The sequence below is a fragment of the Aedes albopictus genome, chromosome 2 (genome assembly GCF_035046485.1).
Source record: "Aedes albopictus strain Foshan chromosome 2, AalbF5, whole genome shotgun sequence".
NCBI lineage: Eukaryota > Metazoa > Arthropoda > Insecta > Diptera > Culicidae > Aedes > Aedes albopictus.
The window spans coordinates 379,339,007-379,352,302 of record NC_085137.1 but is presented as its reverse complement, the minus strand read 5'-3'; the positions used below and the strand labels follow the sequence as shown (position 1 = coordinate 379,352,302).

The 13,296-nt window shown below is 43.2% G+C and overlaps 1 protein-coding gene across 1 annotated transcript in view; it reads left to right on the top strand.

The window, feature by feature from the left end:
• Window positions 1-13,296, top strand: part of LOC115269977 (uncharacterized) — a 617,722-nt gene that overhangs the window by 595,776 nt on the left and 8,650 nt on the right. Inside the window, exon 6 of the mRNA XM_062853057.1 lies at window positions 5,581-5,676. Coding sequence (XP_062709041.1) covers window positions 5,581-5,676 — 96 coding nt within the window. The remainder of the gene's footprint in view (window positions 1-5,580; window positions 5,677-13,296) is intronic.

The window sequence follows — 13,296 nt, the reverse complement described above, 5'->3', positions numbered from 1 at the left end:
GGAATTCCCAAGAACTTCATGAAGGGTTTCCTCGAGAAATCCCTTAAATACTCCTCGAAAAAATCTTGATTTTGTTGTAGGAATATCCCTAAATAAAAATTTCTGAAGTTTTATTTTGAGCAATTCCTGGATAAATGACTCGGATAATATCTAGGAGAATACCTGAAGAATTACCTTAGGATACCCCTTTAATGCCCAGAAATAATTAATGATAGACTTATGGAGGAACTCTGTAAGTAAATCCAAGGAAAACACGCTTGAGAAACTTCTGGAAAAATTTGTAGAAAATCCATAGAGGAATTTCTAAAGGAATCTCTTGAAAAATGTCTGCAGAAATCGCAGACAAAAGTACTGGTGAAGTTCTTGAAGAAATCCCTCAATATTTACATTGCTGTTCTTAAGGAATTCTTGAAAAAACTCCTACATGTACCTCTGATGGAATTCTCAGAAAAACTTGAGAAATTATCTGCAGAAACAATTAAAAATTCTAGCTAGAGGAATTCTTTAAAAAACCCCTGAAAAAGGAAAACATTTCTTTTGAAGGAATCTTTGAAATAATACCTGAAAAAACTGGAGAACCCTCTTCAGGGTTTCATAAAAAAAAAATCTTGAAAAATTCCTTAATAAATGCTATGGGTTAGATTCTGGAGTAATTTCTGCAGGAATTATTGAGAAAATCTTTGATAAAAAAATTGAAAGAATCCTTGAAGAAAGATCTAAATAAATCCAAAACAATGCCCGCAGGAATACCTGATGGACCTATTGCAGAAATCCCTTCCATAAAAATCTCTTGGGAATTTCCCTTAAGAAATTTGCAAATAAATGCCCGAGAATATATCCCCGAATAAATGAAGTAATGCCTGAAGGAAACTCTGGAGAAAATCAAGCGATGATTTCCGAAAAACTTTTTGTATAAACATTTGAGTTCCTAAAGAAAACCCCTATAGGAATTTCTGAGAGAATCTCCGAATCTTTGTAAAAAAAAGTTCGTGGAACTGTATCTTATGCTTAAGGACAAGGTATTTGGAATACATAGCTCAAAATTTCTAGAGCACCGTTTTTTAGAACCGTTGAACGGATTTGGATGAAAATGCATCACGCTAATTGTTCAGTGGTTGTCAACAGCGTGATTCATTTTAATCCAAATCCGTTCAACGGTTCTAAAAAACGGTGCTATAAAAATTTTGAGCAATGTACTCCAAATACCTTGTCCTTAAACGTTTGAAGAAATCGCTAGAAAAAAAGAAGATTTTTTTTTTGAGAAATTCGTAGAAAAAAATTCTGGGAAATTCTAAAGAAAAATTTCTGAAAAAAATTCTGACAACACTTCTGGAGGAAGTCTTTCAGAAATGTATGGAGGAATGCAAGCATGAACTTATGTAGCAATACTTGAAGAATCTTTTAAGGGATCCCAGGAGGAATTTCGGAAGAAAAATCTGAGGAATCCCGCGGACCAGTTTCAACATGAAGCTTTTGAGAAATTTCTTGAAAAACTCCTGAAGAAGTGCCAAGGAAAACTCCTGCGGAAATCATGGAAGAATATCTCGAGGAATCCCTGGAGAAATCAGTGGACAGGAATACATTTTGAAGGGATACTAAGAGGAACTTCTGGGAGGAATCCTGGCTAAACTCATTCTCAGAAATCCTGCTAGAACCTTCTTTCTGTAAACTGTAACGATTCAACCTAATAAATTCCTGCCTGGCGTGAGCCTTGGAAAACATGGTTCAAAGCTAACATATTCCATATGCTGTTGCCGCCGTCGCTGATGATGACGAGAGCCGGATAGCTATACGACTATGAGTGGCGTAGGATTTACAGGACAATTGATTTTTGAAGTGGTGTTACCCAAGTGACCAACCATATTGCACTATTATTCACCTTGTGTGTCAATTAAGTGCTAGTGTAGAACTGACCTGCACTATATTGGCCGTATAATAGCTCTATATGGCCGAAAAGGCGAAATATAGTGCTAATGGTACTTGGGTATTTATGTAGTTTATTTTAACATTTTCGTTTGCTTATAAATTTTGTTACAAAACATTCCATAATTTCTTTTGATAAATCTTCAAAGATACCCCAATCGAACTTCTGGCGGCATGCCTGGAGGTAATCCTGGAAATTTCCTCAATAAATTCTCAAAGATTTTGCCGAAGAACTTTCCAAAACAAGAAACTTTGCAAATCATTTGCCGAAGGTTACCTAAAAGAATTGCCAAAGAAGCTTCCAACGAAATTGCGAGAAAAATTTCCTAAGGATACCTATTAGGAGTTGTCAAAGAAAAATTCAAAAGAGTTGCTCAAAAAAAAAATTAAATTTGAATGTACCGATGGAATAACAGAAGAAGATAGAACAAAAATACACAGCAGAAAAAATCATTAAAATATTCCCAATGAAATTTTCGAATGAAATTCAAAAAAAAATTCCGAACAAATTCTCTAAATGATTGTTAGAAGACATTATTACATAAAAAGGTTGTTCTCTCGTCAGACGGACGGCGAGTGGCCCAATAAAAGCGTTTTCATACATTTCCATTCTTTATTCTCTTCCTCACTCCTCTTCCCTACTCCTTTGTTCCTAACCTTTCTTACCTATCCTCTTCCAATCTCACTTACAACTTACACAATCCATCTCCTTCCATGCCTGCGTCGGTCACCACCGCTTCCGCGACCAGTCTGGCCGGCCTTCGATTCCTCTGGATTCCGGAACATCCTTTGCGCAACTCTTAAGCACGGGCTTTCCGACAGCAACCACGATGCTCCGGCAGACCTTGCGGGGTCTGGGAAGCTTTCCAGGGTGTATATCCATGCGGCTGCTTCGGGACACACTTATCAGCGGGACGCACGCTTCTTGTTCACCTGTGACGGCCCGCACCGCAAAACAGCTTGTCACATCCTTGCTTGCCGCTTCCGAACGGTTCTTATCGACCGGATGAGACGACCGAATTCCTAGTCTTGACATGACTTCGGCCGACACTTGCGATACTGCGGTAAAATAGAAAAAATCCAACGGGGTTGCGGTAGTTTCGACCGCCGCAGTCGTTCCGCAAACGTCAAAAGTGCTCGGTTCACGCTAAAAAGCTCTCACTCACTTGATTGCCATAAAATTCAAAAATAATGAAAATTGTTTCATTTATGGTTTATGTAATCGCAATTGCTGCCACAACATGTAACTTATTCCTAAACTATATTAGGTGTAGTTTTAGCACTTAAGTATGCAGCTTTACGCCATTAAACATAATTTAGATTCTCAACTATTTATTTTTGTTTCAAGGTTGTGTGCATACTTTTTGAAGTGTGCAGCAGTTTGACGTTTGCGGAACAGGTCTTCTTTGTCTTCTTTACTCCGCCAGGTTGGAAGATTTCTCTGGATAAGCAATAACGCGCAACCAAAACTCGCGGTCACTTCCGACGGCTTGTCTCCGTAGACCCGGATCCGATAGAAAAAGCTATCGAAACTTCTCGGGAGGCTTTTTACACGGAAAAATATTAAAACCCAAAGAATAAGTTTTAAATACTTAATTTTGGCTAAACTGCTTTTAGTTTTAACTCAAAGTTGGGTTGTTTTCTCCCTCGCCCCACCGCAATGTTGTCAAAAACAAAGAGAGAAGCACCGACGCATCCGCTGCTCTTCCGTGGAAGAAGCCAAATTTGGGTTTTCTTGAGCTAACCCAAATTTGCGTCATTTGAGGCCTCCGTTGGGTGAAAATAACTTACCAGTGGGTTAATTTTTTTGCCGCTCTCAAACGAGAACTACTCACTCACCACTTTCGCTGTTTGACGCAAATTTGAGTTATTCCACGGAGGACCGGGATTGCGTCAAAACAACTTAAATTTGGGTTGATTTGTAGTTCCGTGTATATTCCCGCTCTAATCTTCTCACCACCGAAAGTCCTCTTCCCCGTGACTGACAGCTCGAAATCCCAATGTCATTTTGACAGCTTGAATTGCATTTGCTGGAATTGCCACAGTTGGTTTGTGCAGTGGCGGGATGTTGTCGTGTTTGTAGAAAGGCGGGCAACTTGATACCGCGGTAGTGCCAACAGGCGATTTTGTTTAAAAAGGATAATTATCTGCGATTTGGATCTGATCAACTTAATTTTATTTGAGAGTGCTTATAAACTGAACTAAACATTTTCCACACGTTACAACATTTCAAAGATATTGCCAGATATAATATAAAGTATTTGCTCAAAAAACTGCCACAGAAGTTTCCAAAGGTAATGACGAAGATATTTTTATAAGAATTACATACCTAACCATTTCCCAAGAGTATTGAAGAAATTGGTGTATGCATTCCCAGATAAAACAAATGTCGAGGGAATTGTCAGTTTAATTTTTAAAAAAATTGCCGAAAATAAAAAAAAAAAAAATAAATACCAATGCCACAACATTACCAACGTTTATATCTTTCGGGAAGTGGAACCGATTAACCATTAAGGGTTTTGTAAAGTTTTTTTTATAGGTTTAGTGAACTGTAAAATAATTTTGAATTCGGACCTAACAGATCTAAAATTTTAACATTAATTTCAAGAGAAGCATTGATCCCCCTCCCTCTCCCAAAGTTCACATTCGCCAACGGTGCGTCGTTTCCAACCGCAGAGCCTAATACCCAACACCAGTGAATCAAAATTCAACCATCGCGCAACAATAACGACAATGTCGCAACCTGAATTTGTTGCGACATTCTACCCAATGCGACATACGTTTGTCCCAACTTGAACAGAATAGGACAAAGATCGTGCACCACGAGTTTAGAGATTTTTAAGGCTTGCATTGTGATTTTCGAGCGGTAACTTCGAATCGGTAAACACTGCAACGCTGCTGAAGATCTATCAACAAAAAGTTTCGATTTTGGGTTGGTAATAATTGATTATTCACAAGTTGAAAAGTACGCAACAAATTCAGGCTCCGTTTTGTCTGCAACAAAAATTTTCGAGATCATGTCATTATCTGTTACCAGTTGGGATAAAGAGTAATCGCCGCGTCTTCTTTGTTGCTTGTTTTGTGCCTCTTTTGTCTGACAATTTTCTTCACTGCCCAACACACAAAATCAAATGTTTCGAATGATGATGCCCCAGGTTGGTTGGGTCGACTCAGCTCGGCACTGGCACTGATTGCAACTGGGGCGTTCGCTGGGTGGACTGCGGTACTCTATGGTAATTATTCAGATTAACATTTGCACATTTATCTCAATTATGGTGCCCGGGGTCCATGGGAACATTTCCACACCTGGCTTACAATTCCGGTGCGGTGCCGGGGTGTCCTATTCGACCGTTCCCTCCAGGCAAGTTGGTACTCTGCAAAACATGCATCCAACAACAAGACTAACATCGGAGCGGAGGTAAGAGATTAGTACAAGCTCCCGGAATCACCTTTTGATGCACCTTAATGTACCAAGTGGTGCGCCCCGCCGCGTTGAGTGCTGATCCTGGTATATGCATAAATGTAGGACAAACAAAGTTGCTCTTGCTACGCGTATTTTGAATCAACACAGTTCGAGTACATTCCCACCAACAATGAAATTCATCCTTCTCTAGAACGAAACTACATCAGCTCTATTTCACTCTGTTTTGCTTACAGGCTTCTTCTACTGGATCGAGATCGTCAATCTGGAAGAATGCGCAGCACGGCATCGCCTCCACCCACCTACCGGTCCAACGTGGGGAGTCTATTGAGGTTAGTATGAATCAGCTGTTTGGTTGGGGACTAGGCTGGGGATTGAATTGAGAGGGAAAATGGATGATGCCTTCAAGGTAGATTGATTGTAGTAGACCACGGGTTCCCAACCAGTCCTTCCTTTGTTGCTTCGCGTTTCAGGCATGTGTACAGCTCTGCCACCGTTCCAAATGTTTTGGCGATAATATCCATGTCGTCCGCAAAGCACACAAATTGACCGGATTTTGTGGAGGTCGTATCCCGACTATTGAGCCCGGCTTGTCGCATTGCTCCTTTTAGAGCGATGTTTAAGAGTAGGCATGAGAGTGTCATCTTGTTGCAGTCCCCGGTGAGATTCGAATGAACTGGGTAGTTCACCCGAAACCCTTACACAGTTTTGCACACCGTCCATAAGTGTTTTAGTCAGTCTAGTCAGCTTTCCAGGAAAGCCGTTTTCATCCATGATTCTCCACTGCTCTGCGGTCGATACTATCGTATGCCGTTTTGAAGTCGATTAACGGGTGATGCGTTGGGTCCTGGTATTCACGGCATTTCTGGAGGATTCGCCGTACGGTGAAGACCTGGTTCGTTGTCGATCGTCCGTCGATGAAACTGGCTTGATAACTTCCCACGAACTCATTTGTTCGGAGGACAGACAACGGAAGATGATCTGGGATAGACTTTGTAGGCAGCATTCAAAATGGTGATCGCTCGAAAGTTCTAACACACTAACTTGTCGCCTTTCTTGTGGATGGGACAGATTATCCCTTCCTTCCACTTCTCCGGTAGCTGATCGGTTTCCCAGATCTTGACTACTAACTGATGCAGACAGGTGGCCAACTTTTCCGGGCCCATCTTGATGAGTTCTGCTGCGATACCGTCCTTACCAGCCGCTTTGTTGTTTTTGAGCTGGTGGATAGCATCCTTAACTTCCCTCAGCGTGGGAATTGGTTCGTTCCCGTCCTCTGCTGCACCAACATAATCATTTCCTCCGCTGCCTTGGTCCTCCGTGCCTACATTCTCTTCGCCATTCAGGTGCTCGTCGAAGTGCTGCTTCCACCTTTCGATCACCTCACGTTTGTCCGTCAGGAGGCTCCCGTCCTTTTCCCTGCACATTTCGGCTTGCGGCACGTAGCCTTTGCGGGATGCGTTGAGCTTCTGGTAGAACTTCCGTGTTTCTTGGGAACGGCACAACAGTTCCATTTCTTCACACTCTGCTTCTTCCAGGCGGCGCTTTTTCTCCCGGAAGAGACGGGTCTGCTGCTTCCGCTTCTGTCTGTATCGCTCCACATTCTGTCGGGTTCCATGCTGCAGCATTACCACCCGCGCTGCATCCTTCTCCTCCAGAACCACTCTGCACTCCTCGTCGAACCAACGTTTCGTCGACTCCGTTCTACGTACCCGATAGTGCTCTCGGCTGCGTTGTTGATGGCTGCTTTGACTGTACTCCAGCAGTCCTCTAGAGGGGCCACATCGAGCACACCCTCGTCCGGCAACGCTGCCTCGAGATTCTGCGCGTATGCGGTGGCGACATCCGGTTGCTTCAGTCGCTCTAGATCGTACCGGGGCGGCCGCCGGTACTGTAATTGTTAATAACGGAGAGTTTTGGGCGCAGTTTAATTATCACTAGGTAGTGATCAGAGTCGATATAAGCGCCACGATAGGTCCTGACATCGATAATGTCGGAGAAGTGCCGTCCATCAATCAGAACGTGGTCGATTTGCGATTCCGTTTGTTGTGGTGATCTCCCCAGGTGTAACGATACGGGAGGCTGTGCTGGAAGAAGGTGCTACGAATGGCCATGTTCTTGGAGGCGGCGAAATCAATGAGTCGTAGGCCGTTTTCGTTCGTCTGCTGGTGGGCGCTGAACTTACCAATTGTCGGTCTGAAATCCTTTTTTTTTGGTTTTTATTTTTGTGTATTTTAACTTATGCTAATTCTACACTCGGTCTGAAATCCTCCTCCTGGCCTACCTGAGCTTTCAAATCTCCTATGATGATCTTGACGTCGTGGCTTGGGCAGCGATCGTACTCGCGTTCGAGCTTGCGTCCTTGTCATCATCAGTACTTCCGGAGTGTGGGCTGTGCACGTTTGTTATGCTGAAGTTGAAGAATCGGCCCTTGATCCTCAACCTGCACATTCTTTCGTCGATCGGCCACCAACCGATCACGCGCCTCTACATATCACCCATCACGATGAAGGCTGTTCCCAGCTCGCGTGTGTTGCCGCAGTTCTGGTAGATAGTATGATTACCTCTGAACGTTCGCACCATGGAGCCTGTCCAACACACCTCCTGCAGCGCTACGATGCCGAACCCGTGGTCCTTCAGTAGATCGGCGAGTATGCAGGTGCTCCCAATGAAGTTGAGAGATCGGAAGTTCCTCGTACCAAGTTTCCAATCGCAAGTCCTTTTTGTTCGCTGGGGTCGTTGCCGTTGGTTTTGGTTTGTATCAGGGCTGAAAATCGTCGCCGTACGACCAAAAAAGTTGACGACGAGAACGAAAACTAGATCGTCATCCTTGCTTGTTCAACATCGGATGACTCATTCAAGCCAGCGAATCGTCATGAAGGGCTTGCGTCGTGACGAAAACAAAATCTTCATTCGTTTTGTTTCGCTCTTCGTCCAAGTGCGTCTAGCCGACGGAGTCAATGTTGCCACCAGCAACACACACAAAAAAGATTTTAATAAAAAAAATAATTGCACCTAGAATCAAACAACGAACCACTAGATTGCCAATCCAGCACTCTTACCAACTGAGCTAGTGAGGTTTCACACCACCGTAAGTGCCGAAACTCCAATAAAAGCTATTCCCAGTTGGCGTTCGCTTGGCCCGTCGTCGTTCGTTTCCAGGGAACAAAGAGGACGACGAAAAAGTTGGTGGGTGACTATTTATGATTGAGCTTCGTCGTGACGTCCGCAGTCGGCGACGAAAAGGCTAATCGTCACCGTTGTTCTTTCGGACGAAGATTGTTTTATTGTTATCTTCACGCAGTGGTGACGAGAAGGACGATTGTCAACCCTGGTTTGTATTATTCTGTTGCTGATTTTCCGCTACAATGGTTTTTTACGGCTGGTTCGTAGGGCCTGACACCAGCCCCCTACTTTCCGAAGGACCATAGTGCACAGTTGAGCTAGAGTCCTTCCCTGGAACTCGGACGTTGAACAACCGCTCCTAAGATTGGGGATCCCCATTAGTGATCAGACGCTGTTGTGAGCCGCTCCATTTGGAAAACAGGAGCTCTAATTTGCAGATATAAACCCCCCTTTCCCTGTCAGCCTACTACCAAAGTTCCTACCAGGGTTGATTACCCGATCTTCCCTAACGTTACTCGTAGTTTCCAACCGGTACCACGCCGAGGTAGAGATAGGATTTGCTGGGCAAAGACTAGTGGATCCCAATGGGATCTGAATTCCGCAACATACCCAGCATTTACCGTATCAGATTGTAGTCCATATTCATACCTAGTTTTAATAATTTGTAAAGACTGTAGACTTTGGTCAGAAACAGTCCCTTCCCCCACCCTATGAGTCTACGTAGTTTATGGGGCCTTGAGTGCTGTCTGTTACCCACAGGTGGTGTGGTGTATTTCCTTGATGACTAAGGTTACTAGTTTAAAGTCATGGATCGGAATTTATGTATGGTTGTAGTGGAAAACGTTCCATTGAACAGCAACGGTCGTAGAGGCATAATGAGCAGGTCGCTTGAAGTTGTTGGACGTAGGACGCAAATGGGGGGGCTTACCACCCGGATAAGAACGTCCAGGGAGCCCAAGAGGACCCTGTTCGGAATCGTGGCCGTGATTCGGGTAAGTTGTGATCTGGGATTGATAATGGCATCGTTGATTCTCATGGCAGTCTGGTTAAGGTGAACAAAGCTGTGTAGGATGGAGGTGGCTCAAGATTTGGAGCGGGTATTTGTAAAGCTCGTTAGATCTCCCTGCTTTGCTACTATCACGACACGATGTCCACAGTGTGCGCGGTAAAACTTGTGGTGGAACCCGGGTTGCAGTCACCCAGTGAGTGTTTATCGGTCTTATGTGGGATGCATAACTTAGGTTGAGATCAATTAGATACCTTGAGTTTGGTGTTGAGGACGAAAGTTTTCTGATTGAACGGGATATATTCTAGGAAGATCTGGGATTAGGTATGAAGTTCCTTGTCCGCTCTGTTTGGGGCCTATTTCTGTCTGCTTTTATTTCAACTCGTCTGTGTTGGTAATCATTTCAGGTAGGTTGGTTGTTGCCACACTCAGTCAACTCGTTGTTCAAAATGTAATCAGAGAGAAGATTCAGAGAGAAAACATTATTGCGCGCAAACCCCAAAATTTTATTCCCACCTTTGGGTTTCCGCGCCGAAGACCCAGCGCCAGATTCGGCGACAAAGAGAGCTGACAGCAGTCGCCGGGCAGTTGGCAATCCTGATATTTGACGGCGGTCGCCCGGTAGTCATGGGAGTGGATTGTTGTCACGCAAATAGAACTTTTCACTGAAAATGCATGTGTATTGAGGTCTTGTTGACAGATTTTCTGCTGTGTTAGTGCGAAATTCAGTGATTTCCTGTATCGCGTAAGCCTTCGCTGGAAAGAAACGTCATGTTGCTCAGCGAAGCAAGGAAAATTTTCAGTGAAAAAAGCAATACTAAAAGCAATTCACATGGTGTCTAGATTTTCGGGAAGACTTCGGAGCAGCTTCAATTACTGTCACTACTCTTGCCTTTTGAACTATACCGAACCGCGGGATTCTTCCAGTTGAAATAGAACTTTAAAACACTAGTTTACTAGCTGATGTTCAAAATACTTCTGATCTGTTTCCTCGATAGCCGATACATTTTATACACCGAAACTTGTCCATATCTTTAGTTCAAATCTCCGAAGAGATTAAACTCTCATTTTACCGAACTCATTGCAGAGACATTACAACTTCTTCACCCTTAAAAAGGAAAAAAATAACAGTTTAAATAAATAGATAAAATCTGACAGCTACTCTGTTTATACCCGTCTGCATTATGTAGTTCGTTTTTTGTTTATTCTTTTACAAGCTAAAAATTCATAATGTTTACTAATAATAATCTCTTGGTACTCCTGACTGGTTTCACTGACGTTGACGAATTTCCACGAAAGGCATCTTCGAAATCAGGAAATTGTTTGAAAATCAATGAATCCACTGCATATCCATAAAAGTTGGAGTCCGAATCCGTTTTTCCGTTGTCCTCTCCCCTTTTCCTTTTATTGAGAGCCATCTCCCCCTTCGAACTTGTTGCTGGAGCCATATCTTCTCCAAACTTGAAGGAGTAGGCTGCCAAACCGAGATAATCCAAATTTTCTGCGTGCTTCGCTTGTTCTCGAAATTCTTGGTCTTCTGGACTGCTGTTGTTGTTGTTGCTGTTGCTGTCAAAAGCCTGTTCTGAGGCATCCAGAGCGTCCTCGTGAAAAACAAATCGGGTACTACATTTTCCACTCGTGCTCACCGGCACTTTAACTGGATGCCTGTGCGCCGAAAGGACACGACCACCCAGCGATATGCTTTATCTCTTCCATCGTTGTTTCCTCCGATAAGGCATTCACGTGTTGTCTGTGTATCGATGAACTAGTAAATGTGCTCCTCCAACCGTTATAGAAATGATCCAGTCATGTTCGACCCATAAGAGGGACGAAATCCTTTCCGCATCCGCAACTCCACCAAAAACATCTCCATCGTCATACCATTCAGCTCCGCAACCACCTTTATCTTGCCTAGGACATCTAATTTGTTTCCGACTATTACAAACAACCTTTTCTTGCATGCTTCAATCGGGCGTCTTTTAAAATGTTGATGATAGAAATCCTCCGATATGACGCTCTCCGCGGAACTGCAATCTACCTCCATTGAAATTCTACGCTTCTCAACTACCACATCAGCATAACACGGTTCATTGACCCTATATTTCGAGGAAATCATCATGCACGGTGACTCTTTATCGTCCGAATCTACACTCATTTCATCCTTTAACCCTTTCAGGACGGTTGGGTCATTTACATCTCGCTGACTCGTTCTACAGCGGCGAGGTTGGTGAAAAAAGTCGTCCCGAAGGGGTTAATCTTTTGAAAACGCCAGATGTTTGCGCACCAATTTCTGGCTTTTGTGAGTCAATAAATTTAACATCATACCGGTTTTTCTTAGGGCTTTTCATTTTCAGTCTATAACAATTTTTTTTTTGTGAGCCCTTTTTATTGCAAAATGAGCAAACAAAAACCATACTGGAACTCCTATCACGACTCCTGTTTCTGGGCGAAAATGACCGATTGCGATCCCAATTCCAACTCCTACTTCTATCTCTGTAACTCGTCCTATCCGGTGAACGCACTACTCTTCGACCCAACCTGGCAATTACGCTGTTCCTTCTCTCATCATCACGGTCTATAATCCTTGTCCTAACCGAAGATAACTTTTGATTTACGATTAGCTTTTCTGTTCTTTCCGATGTCAAATCTTCTTCATCAAAAAGTTTCTTTTGCAACTGACGATCATACACACCAATTACCAGAGCGTCACGAATGGCTCGCCCCTTAAAGGCACCAAAATCACAACGTACGGCAAGCTGCTTAACAGAAAGTACAAAATCCTCTGGGCTTGCCTACGCGTTCAAAATTTGTAGGTATGGATCACATCAGAATCCTTCTTATCAAAGCGCTTTTTGAGCGCATCAGTTAACTGCTTGTAAGATAAGTCCTTGAAATCGTTCCCAGGAAAAAAAAGTTTAAGCTAAGTAAACACCTCAGTCCCACAAACAGCCAGAAAAGAAGTTTTATAACGATCAGCATTGTAATTATTGTGTAGAAACTGCCATTCTAGTTGTTCCAGGTATTGTGAAAACGGTATTGTACTCGGAACAAAAGGTTCTGTGGTGGTGGACATCGCCATTTTCACTTATTGATCGTAGCAGTAGATCAAAATCGCTCTTGGATTCGGGCGCTAGTCCAAAATTCCGGCCAAACAGCACAATCTCCAACCGGCAGCAACAACAACAGCAACGGCTATCGTCTCAACAGCAGCAACACTTTAGAAATCTTCGCCTCCAGGGTTTTTCTTCACTACAAAGGTCGCCAGCAGCAGCAGCAGTTAATCCAACAGCACTTCCTAGCAAATAGGCGATTCCACTGTTTTGCTTTGAGGGCAATGACCCAAACAGCCAACACTTTATTTGTACCACTATCTCCGTATCGACAAAGACGGTGGCTCCGGCTCAACTCAAGCTGACGAAAACAAATCACTCAATAGCTTCTTTCTATTTTTTTTAGTCGTGCTCCGACACCAGACCGTCAGATTTTTCGCTGTCACCAACACAAAGCCAAAACGGTATCTTCTATTTTACCGCCTTTAACCACAGTTGACTGTGATTTCGTCAAAAAATGACCACACTTGAACGGTGCTTGCGTTGGTTAACAAAAGAAAATGCTGAACAAAGCACGAATAGAATACACAATCGTATGAAATGCAAATTTGCATATGGCGTTAGAAGTAACTATTATTCACTTCTTTTCCTTCGTTAATAATTCGCGCCTTCACGGTAACAATCAAAATCGAATAGTATGGCGGAAAAAGATTTTCTTTTGAAATTCCGTTCCGGCACTCTACTAAACGACGCCTATTGTTACAAAAAAG